The sequence below is a fragment of the Gorilla gorilla genome, chromosome 3, assembly GCF_029281585.2.
Source record: "Gorilla gorilla gorilla isolate KB3781 chromosome 3, NHGRI_mGorGor1-v2.1_pri, whole genome shotgun sequence".
Classification (NCBI taxonomy): domain Eukaryota; kingdom Metazoa; phylum Chordata; class Mammalia; order Primates; family Hominidae; genus Gorilla; species Gorilla gorilla.
The window spans coordinates 118215982-118232127 of record NC_073227.2 but is presented as its reverse complement, the minus strand read 5'-3'; the positions used below and the strand labels follow the sequence as shown (position 1 = coordinate 118232127).

Below are 16146 nucleotides of genomic sequence, written 5' to 3'. Positions count from 1 at the left end.
TATTCATCAGAACTTACTCTTCCTATCAGAAACTTTGTAACAATTGGCCTAAATCTCTCCATTTCTTCATCTGCCCTCCAGCTCCTGGAAACCACCATTCTACTCTCTGCTTTTAAGAGTTCAGTTTCCTTACATTCAACATATAAGTGAAATCATGCAGAATTTGTCTTTCTGTATCTGCTAATTTCCCTTATCATAATGTCCTCTAGGTTCATTCATATTGTTGCAAATGACAGGATTTCCTTCTTTTTAAAGGTTGAATAATATAACATTGTATATATGTGCCACTTTTCTTTATCCATTTATCTGTTGATGAACACTTAGCCTTGTCGATCTGGATGTTCATTTTCTACTCCAGATTTGGGAAGTTTTCTGTCATATTTTTCAGTAACTTTTCTATCCTTTTTTTTCTCTGCTCCTTCTGGGAAGTGCATAATGCATATATTGATTCAGTTGATGATGTCCCATATATGTCTTGTAGGTTTTTTGCTTTCTTTTTGTTCCTCTGGGTAATTTCAAATAACCTGTCTTCATGCTCACTAATTCTTTCTTCTGCTTGATTTAGTGTACTATTGGAGCTCTCTGTGGAATTTTTCAGTTTTGTCATTGTGTTTAGTTCCAGAATTTCTTTTTGGGTTCTTTTCCATGGCTTCTATCTCTTTATCGAACTTCTAATTTTGTTTCCATATTGTTTTACTGATATTTGCTTAGTTGTCTGTGTTCTCTTGTAGATCACTGAATTTTCTTAAGACAATTATTTTGACTTGTCAGGCCACTTTGGAAACTGGGGTAGGTCTGGACTATGAGTCTGCAGGAATTGAGCTGGATCCTGGGGCTGCCGGAGCAGGATTGGTAGTGGAGTGGGCCTGGAGCCTGAGGCCATTAGTGCCTGCTTGGTCAGGGGTGCATGGCAAAGTTAGGTGATCACTTCACTCTCCTTCCCCCCATGAGGAGACTATCTCTGCCCACAGTATGCTGCCTGGGCTTGGGGATGGGAGTGACACAAATAATGTAAACCTGTACTTTCTAACCTTAATGCATCTTTTCTTATTTCTGTGTTACACCCAGGTGCTGTAATGTCTCGCCTGAATTCTTTAGCTCTTGTTAAGGTTATCCACAACATTTTGCTTGTGGACAGTTGTTCAAGTTGATGTTTCTGTAATGAGATGAGTGTTGGAAAGTCCTATTCTCCCATCTTGCAGATATCACTCTTCGTTGTTAATTTCTTGTAAGACTTTTAGAAAATAAAAAAAGGAGGGATAAGAGGAAAGATGAAAAAACACACACACTAAGTAAAAAAGTTAATATGCATAGTTGCCACAGTCCTTATGTGTTAACCGGTCAAAGACCGTAGGTGATATTTCTTACTTCTCACGTCTATGGTCTTGTCTATGTTTCCTTTACTCTCAGCCAGGTTGTCAGCTATTCAGGGTTCTTTATTTGTTGGAATAATCTACACCCTTCATTTTTGAAGGATATAAATCCTCTGTGGCACTGCTTTTTTTTTCGTTGATTTACATTTTCATTAACTCAATAAGGAGATAAAATTGTTAACAGGAACCTCAGAGAATCCACTGACACCTGCCCTCACTATGTAACATCAACCCAATTTCCACTTGTTAATTGTGATAAGTCACTCCAGTCAGTAGAGTAACTTTTACTTTGGTCCAGTAGCACGAGTAGCATAAAATACTAGTTGGCAGTCTCAACTTTTAGTTTTGTAGAATCAGAGTGTGGAAACATTCCTTCCTTGAGAACCAAGACTTCTAAACAAGTACAGCTCAAAGTTGTAGAGACACGAGGCAAAAGTTTTGTGAGTGTGTGATAAGGCGAAATAGTGAGAAGAGCTATTTGAACTTCTACTCCTTGGTTGCTGGACTTATGAGTTCTGGATATGGGGAAAGACAGCACTAGATTGATGTCTGATACAAAGCCTGTTTTAAATTCTGTAAGCCAGAATCCTGTCCTCTCAGTGTTTTGTCTCTCAATTGGCACCATAATCGAGTTTTTGGCAGTCCTTTCTGTTCTTTTAGACCAGCTACTTTTAACTGATGAAGATGTGTTAGACCTAGTAAATTCTATGGACATGAGTCCATTGTTACATTTCTTTTCCTCTGAAATTGTTCCTTGATAGGAAATAATGTACTGCCTAACATGGCAGTACATAGGCTATTCAATAAATTCAAGGAGGGCAGTGTTGGCAAAAGTAAAAAAAAGTTATAGACGGGGAATGCAAATGTCCTATCTTATAATGACGTTTTATAGGTTTGGGGGTCAAGGTTATTCTGGGTTCTTAAAAAAGAGTATCCCCCTGAATTCACTGGAAGAGTTTTTACTAGTTTTTTTCCAAGATTGAGTTATTCTTTCTTAAATATTTATAAGAATTCACTGTTAAAGTTTCTGGACCTTAGATTTTTCTCCGTGAGAAGGTTTTTGAAAAAAATATTCAGTTCCTTTAATAAATATTGAACTATTTCTTCTTTTGTCTACTTTTATTCATTCAATTTTTGAGAAATATATCCATTTTTCAAATTGCCAAATATATTTGCTTAAAGTTAATCATAACATTCTCTTCTTTTTTTTTGTATTTATGAAAACTATAGTTAAGTTCCCTCTTTTCCCTTTGATGTTGGTGATTCGTATTTTCTTTTTTTTTCTTTAATTTTTCTGTAATAAGTCTTACTAGGAGTTTATCAATATTTATACTCTTTTTAAAGAAAAACTTTTGACTGTTGATATTCTCTATTATATATTTAATTTCTATTTCTTTATATTTTTTCTTTTGCATTTCTTGTGATTTTCATTTGTTTTTTTTCTAGTTTTTTAAAATGAACCCTAAATTGATAATTTTCAGCTTCCTTTCTTTTTGATTATGTATATATTTGAAGCAGAAATTTCCTTAATGTGCTACATTAGCTGAATTCTACGAATTCTGTTATGTTGGTTATTTTCACTTAGTGTAAGATGTTTTTTAATTCATATTTGTTTTTCTATTTTGACATATTTAGAAGTGTGTTTAATCCCTATGTAGTTTTATTTTTCATTATTTGTTATTGATTTCAAGCATACTTCCATGATTGAAGTAGAGCATACTCAATTATTTCAATCTATTAAACCTTGCTTTTAATTCTTAAAAATTATTTTAATAGTTTTTGGGGAACAGGTGGTGTTTGGTTACATAAATAAGCTATTTAATGGTGATTTCTGAGATTTTGGTGTACCCATCACCCGAGCAGTGTACACTGCACCCAGTGTGTAGTCTTTTTTCCCTCACCTGTCTCCCACCCTTCCCCCGAGTTTCCAGAGTTCATTATATCATTCGTATGCCTTTGTGTTCTCATAGCTTAACTCCTACTTATAAGTGAGAACATAGGATGTTTGGTTTTTCCATTCCTGAGTTACTTTATTTTGAATAATGGTCTCTAACTCCGTCCAGGCTGCTGTGAATGCCATTATTTCATTCCTTTTTTATGGCTTAGTAGTATTCCATGGTGTGTATGTGTGTGTGTATATATATATGTGTATATATATACACATACACATATATATTTATTTATTTCCTGGTGAAAATTAAAAAACTAGTTTTTTATTACACATACACAGCATGGACCTATGGATCAGCATGTGACCAATGTGTGTGTATTTGTGTGTGTTTATGTGTGTGTGAAAGTGATGACCCATCATCACTTTGTGATATATAGAGCGTTCTCCTTAATGCATAAAAAATTCTTAACAGTATACACAATTTCCTATGCTGGCTTTCTCTGTATTGTTACAATATCAATTCAGAATCCTGAATTTATCTGGAACATCTTGGTTATCTCTGACAATTGTTTTCATCTATTTTGAAGTCTATTTTTATGAACTAGTTTTTTATTTTCACCAGGAAAGTTACCTTTTGATGGAAAAGATAGATATAATATAGGAGTTTAGTAATTTTTCTTTCTCAGTCTAATAAGTCTTTTATGAATATAATTACTCAAGAATTTTCACAAATTTACTGAGGAACATTTGCCATGAGATTTAGGTTTTTTTTTTATCTTCCTTATATACGCATGCCTTAATTTTAGAAAGATTGTTTATTTGTTAAATGCAGAGTTCTCCATTGTAGTTTTGGTATCATGCTAGGTACACAGTAGGTTCTCAGTACATACTTTTATATTTAAGGAAGAATGCAAGTCAACAGCCACTCTTTTTTTTCCTATGAGTAGTGTCCTACCTCAACGGTGGAATGGATATAGTTATGAAATATTTAATAAGCCTAAAAAGATGAAATTTAGAGCATGTAGTCTAAGAGAAATCCTTTATCTTGTCTAAAAAAAAGTGTCCAGAGAGTGGGTTTTCTTTGACATTGTATTCTGCACCTATTTTAGTGTGCTTTCGTCCCCAGAGTTTATGAGATTAACAGCTCTTTGAGGTTATTTCTATCCTCTGTATCAAGGTAGCTTTTAAGATATATTTTTACCTGAATATATTTTTAAAAGCTTAAGTTTATTGCATCTATTTGAAATTGCTACTATATTATTTTAAGTTTTAACCATTATGTTTTGAATTTTTTTTTAGCCAGGGTTAAATTATGTTCTTACATAAAAATGAAAAAATATGAACGTCATTTATTGTTTGCTGGTGTTGAACCCGTATTGAGACCTTCTCAATTTGTTCTCTTATTTTAAAAATCTTTTGCTTGCCCCTCGCTCGGCCTGGCTATGGCGGCAGTGCTCTGCAGGCAGTGCCTCCCTCAGTCGTTGCTCTGCAGGAGAGAGAGGCAGGACTGCGGCCGGCACTACCGCGCTGTGATTTGCGCAGAGCTGAAGAAGCCCCTGACCGTTGAAGAGGTGGACCCCCGCCCCGTCAGGCCTTACGAGGTCACAGTTGATGTCCATTTCTGTGGAGTTAACTTTGCTCATATTTTGGTCTGCCGTGGTGAATATTAGGAAAGGCCCCATCTTCCCTTCATACCTGGAATGGAGTTTTCTGGGACAGGATTGGAGACAGACACAGATGTCAGCACAGTTAAAGAGGGAGATAGAGTTATTGGCATAAGAAACTTTAAATGTATGGCTGAAGAATGTGTCACTGATCAGAAGAACCTGTGGCAGATTCCAGAAAAGTTCTCCCTACAAGAAGCTGCTGTCCTCCATTTATCTTATGGCACTGCTATTTTTGCTCTTGAGCATCGGCCCATACCCAACCTGGAGAAATTGTTTTAGTGACGGCAGCAGCTGGAGCCACAGGCCTTGCAGTGATAGATGTGGCAACAAATGCTCTTCAGGCCAAGGTAATAGCTGCTGCTGGAAGTGGCGAGAAGTGCAACCTGGTGATGCAGAGGGGCACACAGTTCAGCGTGAACTATAGTCAGAGCAGCCTGAAGGATGCAGTGAAGAAACTGGTGGGCGAGGGTGGGATGAATGTGGCCATCAACATGGTGGGAGGAGACGTCTTCCTGGAGGCTCTCCACAGCCTGGCATGGGAGGGCAGTATTGCAGTGGTGGGATTTGCTGGAGGGAGCATTGTTTCGGTGCCAGCCAACCTTCTGCTCCTGAAGAAGGTCTCTGCGATGGGCCTGTACTATGGTCAATACAAAGAAATGAACTTTCCTGTCTTCTCCAGGAGCCTGTCTTCAGTGCTTCAGTACTGCCAACAAGGGCGCATCCAACCATATGTTGGAATGGTTTTCAAGCTGGAGGAGGTCAGTGATGCCTTCCTTCATGTGATACAGGGGAAATCCATGGGCAAGGTGCTTCTTGCTGTTAAATAAATCCTCACCTCAGCAGCAAAGTTAACATGTCCAGATCAAAACTCAACATATTTCCCCAAAACCTGATTTCCCTTCTGTGTTTCCAAAGGTGTTACCACTTTCCTTACTAATTCAGGTTTAAAGTCTTGGAGTCACCTTTGATTCCTTTTGCTCATTGCTCCTAATTAATATGATAATATGCTTATTGTCCAAACATGGACCTTTTGGAGAGTAAAAGGGTGCCATTTGTAATTACACTAGGAAAACATATCCCAGGCAAATCAGGATATATTGTCAGCCTACTTGATGCATTATGAAATGCAGATTGCCGAGTTCTGTCATTCACACCTCTAAGATATCTCTCACGTCCATATCCTCTTTTCCGTTCTGACTAATTATGCCCCATCTGCTATCACCAGTGACCTTCTAACTGCTTTTCCTACCTTTAAATTACTCTCACCCCCTCCATCCTTGCAATGCATTATTGCCATGGTGATCTTCCCGAAGCATAGCTCTGACTATGTCCCATCTCGAAAACCTACAGTGGCTCACCATTGCCTGATGGTGGAGTTCAGACTCCTTGAGCTAGCATTTCATTATGACCTTGATTTTTTCCTGAATCACTTTCCAGCCTTATGGTCCACAATTCCACTGGGCCCTAAGTATGTACTGAACTTTCCTGCCTCCCTCATTTTGCTCTGCTTGTGCAATTTTTTTCCACCCTCTATCTCTGTCAAACATAAGCTTTCCTGACCTCTAAGACCTACCTTTGTCATGTGCCTTTACCCTCAGGCAAGGGGCAGTCTCTTCTCTTCCTCTTCTACCTTCCTGGAGCTTCCCCAGGATTTGTCACATTCTGCCTTGAATCATAGGGAACAACATGTATAGTGGAATGAACACAGGCCTCTGAATCTAAGATGTAAGTTTAAATCCCAGCTTTGGAGGTGGTTACTTAAGGTCTCAGTGCCTTCATTTTTCTCCCTATATAAAATGGATATTACAGTATCTACCTCACAGAGTCATTGGGAGCTATATATGCAGTGATTGGGTAAAACACTTGGCACATGGCAAGCAATTAGTAAATGCTGGTTACTTCTACTTCCTTTTCTTCTCTTTTCCCAGTGTATCATAAATTCCTTAAGAGCAGGCACCATGTCTGATTTACCCTTGTACTTCCCACAGTACTTCCCACAGTACTTCCCATAGTGAGTTACCCTTAGTAACTACTCAGTAAGTTGAATTTAATTTAAATTACCTGTAAGTCTTAAACTGTGGGATTAAATTAAGAATATGTTGTCCTGGAAACACCCAAATATCTATCACTAGATGAATGGATAAAGAAATTGTGGTATACACATAATGGAATATTATTCAGCCTTAAAAAGGAATGAAATTCTGACGTGCTATAATATGATGAACCTTGAGGACATTATATGTGAAATAAGCCAGACAGAAAAGGACAAATACTATATGATTCCACATATATGAAGTACCTAGAGTAGTGAAATTCATAGAAACAGAAAGTACACGTTGACATCCCAAATCTGAAATGGGAAACGCTCCAAAATCTGAAACTTTTTGAATGCCGACATGATGCTCAAAGAAAATGCTCATTGGAGCATTTCAGATTTTGGATTTTTGGATTTGGGATGCTCAATTGGCATAATGCGAGTATTCCAAACTCCAAAAAAATCTGAAGTCCAAAACACTTCTGGTCTCAAGAATTTTGGATAAAGGATACTCAGTGTGCAACTTGTAGAATGGTGGTTGCAAGTGGGGAGGAGAGAATGGAGAGTTATTGTTTAATGGTACAATGTTTCTGTTTGGGAAGATGGAAAGTTTTGGAGGTGTGTGGTGGTTATGGTTGTGCAACAATGGTAAGGTACTTAGTACTGCTTAACTGTACACTTAAAAATTATAAAAATGATACATTTTATGTGTCTTACAACAATAAAAAAATTTAAAAAAAGTCTTTTCATGGCCTAGTATTTTATTTTCCTGGTGAGCTATTTGATGCCTGTTTTCTTAAGTTTAGTTCAGTATGCTGATTCTTTTTTTTACAGTGATGGTGGACCACTATTACAATGCTTTCAATTGGGCTGCAGAGAATCCTCAGATTAGTTGTGTTTACCTTAAAAAAAATTTCTTGGAATATATGATGAGCAATCAGTTTAACTTGGGATAATAATTTACTTTCAGACAAAGATTACTCTGAAAACAGCTCTATAGAGGGAGATTTTCGTGTTTGTTGGTGTCAAGCACTGTGTGTATCCAGTTCAGATAAATCATTTCAAAGGTTTGATTGTATTGCATGTGTAGGTCTATGTTTCATAGCTGTTACGTATCGTAGAAATTTTACTTTTAGTACCTTATTCTGAATGTACAGCTTTGATTTGAGCTTGAATATTCTCAGGATTTGCAATTATAATTTTATGTTATTTCTGATTGAAATAAACACTCAAAATCAGGAAGTATCTAAAAATTATATTATTGTAAATGTTAAAATTTTTCTTCAACTTGCTCATTTAAATTTGCTTATTAAATTTAATATATTCACACTTAAATTTCAAATTTAGCATCAGATTATGTAGAACATTTTGGGGTTTATGTATGCACTAGAAAGTTTTAAAATTTGAAACCTATTGATTCTGATATTTGTTTTATTTATCAACATGATGAAGCCCCTATAAGGAATGAGGATTTTTACTCTTTATTCCATAATGTGGAGGTGTGTGTTCCACTACTAATGACCCTTGGGAATATTGCCAAACTTGGAATTACCTATCACTGTGCACTGTAATCTTAATTGATAATTTAAAGCTATACTATCATTATTATATGCACAAGGAGTAGGAGCTGTTCTATAGGTTAGGAACCCAATAAGTTATTTATGTCTATAGCCTATCGTCTTCCTTGACTTCAGACATATTCATACTTGTCTCTCTGATGTCTCAACTTGGATTTCTAATTGGTATTTCTAATTTTAATGCATCCAAAACCAATCAGTTTTTGTAACTTCTTTATTTGCTCTAATTCCAAACAAACAGCATGTAAGTATTGGAAAATACAGCTCAAGTGATGGATTAGGCAGATACCAGTTTTGAGGGAAGTAAAATTTGAGCTTGTTCTTAAAGTTAATAAAGTGATTGATAAAGATGAAGAAAAATAGAATCATTTGTTAACTTCCCCAGGACAGCTTATTTATTCTCCTTCATTGCCTGTTTCTGTCTCTGTCACAACTCTCTGAATTTTCCTTGAAGCTTATATTATACAAACTATTTTCAGAATAAAGCTGAATTTTAGCACAATTATAAAATATCTATTATGTTGTTAGCATTCTTGGAAGATAGACATCAGTGTAAATTTGTTCTGCAAAAAGAACTTTCTGTTAGAAGCTATCAGGTCCTTCTAAGCTTTATCATAAAGGTATCTCTTTCCTCTTTAGAATTGTATTATTGGGTCATTAGTACAATTAGATGTCTCCATTTTATGGTAGGTCAAAATTGTTTGTCACTTATTTAGGCCAGCGTTTCTCAACTCTTAAAAAGCTTCTTAGAATGATCTAGAGAGCTTTACAAAATGCCAGTGCATGGCATCTCCTAGATGATATCCTGCAGTATGCTTTCCAACTTGAAATTCTGTTCTTTCTGTCTCTTTCAGGCACCTCAATCATTCATAGGTTTGGTCTTTTTAAATTATCCCAAATTTCTTGGAGGCTTGTTCATTCCTTTTCATTCTTTTTTGTTCATTCCTTTTCATTCTTTTTTGTTCATTCCTTCTCATTCTTTTCTCTCTATTCTTGTTTGCCTGTCTCATTTCAGAAAGGTCGTCTTCAAGCTCTGAGATTCTTTCCTCCACTTGGTCTATTCTGGTATTGATACTTGTGAGTGCATCGTGAAGTTTTTGTGTTGTATTTCAGCTCCATCAGGTTGGTTATGTTTCTCTCTAAACTGGCTATTGTGGCTGTCAGCTCCTGTATTGTTTTATCTTGATTGTTAGCTTCTTTGTGTTGGGTTACAACATGTTCCTTTAGCTCAGCCAAGTTAATTATTATCCACCTTCTGAAGTCTGCTTCTTTCAATTCAGCGGTCTCAGCCTCAGCCCAGTTCTGTGCCCTTGCTTCTTCCTGGTTTAGTCTTGGGAGGGTGTATGTATCGAGGAATTTATCCATTTCTTCTAGATTTTCTAGTTTATTTGCGTAGAGGTGTTTGTAGTATTCTCTGATGGTAGTTTGTATTTCTGTGGGATCAGTGGTGATATCCCCTTTATCATTTTTTATTGCATCTATTTGATTCTTCTCTCTTTTTTTCTTTATTAGTCTTGCTAGCGGTCTATCAATTTTGTTGATCCTTTCAAAAAACCAGCTCCTGGATTCATTAATTTTTTGAAGGGTTTTTTTGTGTCTCTATTTCCTTCAGTTCTGCTCTGATCTTAGTTATTTCTTGCCTTCTGCTATCTTTTGAATGTGTTTGCTCTTGCTTTTCTAGTTCTTTTAATTGTGATGTTAAGGTGTCAATTTTGGATCTTTCCTGCTTTCTCTTGTGGGCATTTAGTTCTATAAATTTCCCTCTACACACTGCTTTGAATGTGTCCCAGAGATTCTGGTATGTTGTGTCTTTGTTCTCGTTGGTTTCAAAGAACATCTTTGTTTCTGCCTTCATTTCGTTATGTACCCAGTAGTCATTCAGGAGCAGGTTGTTCAGTTTCCTTGTAGTTGAGCGGTTTTGAGTGAGATTCTTAATCCTGAGTTCTAGTTTGATTGCATTGTGGTCTGAGCGTTTGTTATAATTTCTGTTCTTTTACATTTGCTGAGGAGAGCTTTACTTCCAACTATGTGGTCAGTTTTTTAATAGGTGTGGTGTGGTGCTGAAAAAAAATGTATATTCTGTTGATTTGGGGTGGAGAGTTCTGTAGATGTCTATTAGGTCCACTTGGTGCAGAGCTGAGTTCAATTCCTGGGTATCCTTGTTGACTTTCTGTCTCGTTGGTCTGTTTAATGTTGACAGTGGGGTGTTAAAGTCTCCCATTATTAATGTGTGGGAGTCTAAGTCTCTATGTAGGTCACTCAGGACTTGCTTTATGAATCTGGGTGCTCCTGTATTGGGTGCATATATATTTAGGATAGTTAGTTCTTCTTGTTGAATTGATCCCTTTACCATTATGTAATGGCCTTCTTTGTCTCTTTTGATCTGTGTTGGTTTAAAGTCTGTTTTATCAGAGACTAGGATTGCAACTCCTGCCTTTTTTTATTTTCCATTTGCTTGGTAAATCTTCCTCCATCCTTTTATTTTGAGCCTATGTGTGTCTCTGCACGTGAGATGGGTTTCCTGAATACAGCACACTGATGGATCTTGACTCTTTATCCAATTTGCCAGTCTGTGTCTTTTAATTGGAGCATTTAGTCCATTTACATTTCAAGTTAATATTGTTATGTGTGAACTTGATCCTGTCATTATGATGTTAACTGGTTATTTTGCTTGTTAGTTGATGCAGTTTCTTCCTAGTCTCGATGGTCTTTACATTTTGGCATGATTTTGCAGCGGCTGGTACCGGTTGTTCCTTTCCATGTTTAGCACTTCCTTCAGGAGCTCTTTTAGGGCAGACCTGGTGGTGACAAAATCTCTCAGCATTTGCTTGTCTGTAAAGTATTTTATTTCTCCTTCACTTATGAAGCTTAGTTTGGCTGAATATGAAATTCTGGTTTGAAAATTCTTTTCTTTAAGAATGTTGAATATTGGCCCCCACTCTCTTCTGGCTTGTAGAGCTTCTGCCGAGACATCCGCTGTTAGTCTGATGGGCTTCCCTTTGAGGGTAAGCCGACCTTTCTCTCTGGCTGCCCTTAACATTTTTTCCTTCATTTCAACTTTGGTGAATCTGACAATTATGTGTCTTGGAGTTGCTCTTCTCGAGGAGTATCTTTGTGGCGTTCTCTTTACTTCCTGAATCTGAATGTTGGCCTGCCTTGCTAGATTGGGGAAATTCTCCTGGATAATATCCTGCAGAGTGTTTTCCAACTTGGTTCCATTCTCCCCGTCACTTTCAGGTACACCAATCAGACGTAGATTTGGTCTTTTCACATAGTCCCATATTTCTTGGAGGCTTTGCTTGTTTCTTTTTATTCTTTTTCTCTAAACTTCTCTTCTCCCTTCATTTCATTCATTTCATCTTCCATCACTGATACCCTTTCTTCCAGTTGATTGCATCGGCTCCTGAGCCTTCTGCATTCTTCATGTAGTTCTCAAGTCTTGATTTTCAGCTCCATCAGCTCCTTTAAGCACTTCTCTGTATTGGTTATTCTAGTTGTACATTCTTCTAAATATTTTTGAAAGTTTTCAACTTCTTTGCCTTTGGTGTGAATGTCCTCCCGTAGCTCGGAGTAATTTGATCATCTGAGTCCTTCTTCTCTCAGCTCGTCAAAGTCATTCTCCATCCAGCTTTGTTCAGTTGCTGGCGAGGAACCGCGTTCCTTTGGAGGAGGAGAGGCACTCTGCTTTTTAGAGTTTCCAGTTTTTCTGCTCTGTTTTTTCTCCATCTTTGTGGTTTTATCTACTTTTGGTCTTTGATGATGGTGATGTACAGATGGGTTTTTTTTGTCGATGTCCTTTCTGTTTGTTAGTTTTCCTTCTAACAGACAGGACCCTCAGCTGCAGGTCTGTTGGAGTACCTGGCCAGCCGTGTGAGGTGTCAGTCTGCCCCTGCTGGGGGGTGCCTCCCAGTTGGGCTGCTTGGGGGTCAGGGGTCAGGGACCCACTTGAGGAGGCAGTCTGCCTGTTCTCAGATCTCCAGCTGCATGCTGGGAGAACCACTGCTCTCTTCAAAGCTGTCAGACAGGGACATTTAAGTCTGCAGAGGTTACTGCTGTCTTTTTGTTTGTCTGTGCCCTGCCCCCAGAGGTGGAGCCTACAGAGGCAGGCAGGCCTCCTTGAGCTGTGGTGGGCTCCACCCAGTTTGAGCTTCCTGGCTGCTTTGTTTACTTAAGCAAGCCTGGGCAATGCTGGGCGCCCCTCCCCCAGCCTCGCTGCCGCCTTGCAGTTTGATCTCAGACTGCTGTGCTAGCAATCAGCGAGACTCCGTGGGCATAGGACCCTCCGAGCCACGTGCGGGATATAGTCTCCTGGTGCTCCGTTTTTTAAGCCGGTTGGAAAAGTGCAGTATTCGGGTGGGAGTGATCCGATTTTCCAGGTGCTGTCTGTCACCCCTTTGTTTGACTAGGAAAGGGAACTCCCTGACCCCTTGCACTTCCCGAGTGAGGCAATGCCTTGCCCTGCTTCGGCTCCCGCACGGTGCGCGCACCCACTGACCTGCACCCACTGTCTGGCACTCCCTAGTGAGATGAACCCGGTACCTCAGATGGAAATGCAGAAATCACCAGTCTTCTGCGTCGCTCATGTTGGGAGCTGTTCCTATTTGGCCATCTTGTCTCTTTCCCCTGTTTTTTTGTTAATCAGTCTTACTACATGAGTTTTATTGGTCTTTTAAAATAGCCATCTTGTGGCTTTATTTTTGATTCTATATTTATTGTACTCACTGTCTATTATTTTTCTCCTTTGTTTATTTACTTTATTTAATTTGCTGGTTTTTTTTTTTAGATTTTTAATTGTATGCTTAGATACTTGATTTTTGACCATTTTTTAGTTTTAATTTTTTCCAGCTATACTGAAGTGTAATTGACAAATAAAAATTGTGTATATTCAAAGTGTACAATGTGATGTTTTGAGATACACACATATATGCACATACATTGTAGAATAATTGCCACAACTAATCAAATTAACATATCCATTATCTCATATAGTTTCCTTTTTGTGTGTATGTAATTAGAATAATTGAGATCTATTCTCTTGGCAAATTTCAAGTATACAATACACTGTTATTATTACAGTCACTATGCTGTGCAGTAGGTGTCCAGAATATATTCATTTTATAACTTCGAGTTTGAACCCTTTGACCACCATCTCATTTTTCTGATATCCTGACTCCTAGTAACCATCCTTCTACTCTGTTTCTATGAGTTTGACTTTTTAAGACTATATATAAGCGAGATCATGCAAACTTTTTCTTTTTAAAGGCTGAATAATATTCATTCATATAAATATATATATCACATTTTCTCTATCTGTTCATCCATTAGTGGCCACTTAGGTTGATTTCATATCTTGGCTCTTGTGAATAATGCTGCAATGAAAATGGAAGTACTGATATCTCTTCAACATACTGATTTTATTTCTTTTGGATGTATAGCCAAAAGTGAAGTTGCAGGATCATACAGTAGTTCTATTTTTAATATTTTGAGGAGCCTCTATACTGTTTTCCATAATGACTGTACCAATTTACATACCCACCAAAATTTGTAAGAGCTTTCTTTTCTACACATCCTCAGCTACACCGGTTACCTTTGAGTTTTTTGATGATAATCCTCCTTAAAGATGTGAAGTGATATCTCCTTGTGAGTTTTGATTTTCATTTCCCTGTTGATTAGTGATGTGGAGCATTAGTTCATATATCTATTGGCCATACAAATGTCCTGTTTAGAAAAATATCTTATTCAAGTATTTTGCCAACTGTTAGTTACTTGTTTCTTTTTATTGAGTTTATGAGTTCTTTGTATGTTTTGAAGATTAACCCTTATCCGGTATGTAGTTTGCAAATATTTTCTTTTATTCTGTAGGTTGCCTTTTTGTTTTGTTGATTGTCTCCTTTGCAGCGCAGAAGCTTTTAAGTTTTATATAGTCCCACTTGTTTAATTTCGCTTTTGTTGCCTGTGCTTATGGTCTCAGATCCATGAAATTATTTCCAAGACCAGTGTCATAGAGCTTTTCCCCTCTGTTTTCTTCTAGAAATCCTGTGGTTTCAGGTCTGACATTTAAGTCTTTAATTGATTTTGAATTGATCTTTTTGTATGGTGTTAAGGATCTGATTTTATTCTTTTGCTCATGGATACTCAGGTTTCTCAAGACTATTTATTGAAGAGAATATCCTTTTTATGTCATTAATTTTTGTTGATTTTGCCAAAGATTTGTTGATAGTAGATGTGTGGGTTTATTTCCAGGCTTTCTATTTTGTTCCATTTTTCTATGTATCTGCTATGTCAGTACTATACTGTTTGATTATTATAGCTTTATAATATATTTGAAATAAGGATCTGTATGCCTGCAACTTTGTCCTTCTTACTCAAGTGTGCTTTAGTTATTTGCAGTCTTTTGTGCCTCCATATGAATTTTAGGATTTTTTTAATTTCTGTGAAAAATGTGAAATTTTGATAGGGATTGCATTGAATCTGTATATTACTTTCAGTATTGTTTTGACAGTATTAATTCTTTAAATTCATGAATATAGGGTATCTTTTCATTTATTTCTATCTTCTATTTCTTTTATCAATATTTTATAGTTTTCAGCATACAGATCTTTCACCTTCTTGGTTAAATTTATTCCCAAATAAAATTTTGATACTATAAGAAATGAGATGGTTTTCTTAATGTCTTTAACAAATAGTTTGTTGTTAGTGCAAGCATGTGATTTTTGTATGTTAATTTTGTATTCTGCAACATTACTGTATTATTAGTTCTAACTTTTTTTGGGGGGGGCAGTAGTTTTTAGAGCTTTCTATATGTAAGAACATGTCATCCTCAAACAGAAACAATTTTGCTTCTTCTTTTCTGAGTTGGATGCCTTTTATTATTTTTTTTCTTGCCCAATTGTTCTGGGTAGAACTTCTAGTACTAGATTGAAGTGGCAAAGTGGGCATCTTTGTCTTGTTCCTGATCTTAAAGGAAAAGCTTTGAACTTTTCCCCATTGAGTATGATGTTAGCTGTGGGCTTGTCATACATGGCCTTTATTTTCATTTTGAGGTACATTCTGTAGTTATGGGACACAATGATATAAGTATGTCAATCATCCTAAATTTGTTAATTCTGTTATTCAAGTCTTCCATGTACTTATGTAGGTTTTGTTTGTTTATTCAATATGTTACAAGGACAATTGCATTGAAATCTTGAACTTGCAATGTGGATTTGTTTTTTTCTTTGAGTGTTGCCTGATTTGCAAAATCAAAACAAAATAAGAAAGTTTAAAGGTTATTTTCACCTCTTATGTTTTAAAAAACCTTTATTTTCAGTTTGAGGATACATATGAAGGTTTGTTACATAGGTAAACTTGTGTCACAGAGGTTTGTTGTAAAGATTATTTCGTTACCCAGGCATTAAGCCCAATACGCAACAGTTATCTTTTCTGCTCCTTTCCTTCCTTCTACCCTCCACCCACAAGTAGACTCCACTGTCTGCTGTTATCTTCTTTGTGTTCATAAGTTGTCATCATTTAGCTCCCACTTAAAAGTGAGAACATGTGGTATTTGATTTTCTGTTTCTGTGTTAGTTTGGTAAGAATAATGGCCTCCAGATCTATCCATGTT

General features: G+C 36.9%; 2 protein-coding genes across 4 annotated transcripts in view; both read left to right on the top strand.

The window, feature by feature from the left end:
• Positions 1-16146, top strand: part of STPG2 (sperm tail PG-rich repeat containing 2) — a 672078-nt gene that overhangs the window by 219799 nt on the left and 436133 nt on the right. The window lies entirely within an intron of this gene.
• On the top strand, positions 4707-5758 carry LOC134758256 (quinone oxidoreductase-like protein 2). The gene is given in 2 exon segments (XM_063705131.1): positions 4707-5181; positions 5184-5758. Coding segments are annotated over 2 exon segments (1050 nt in total).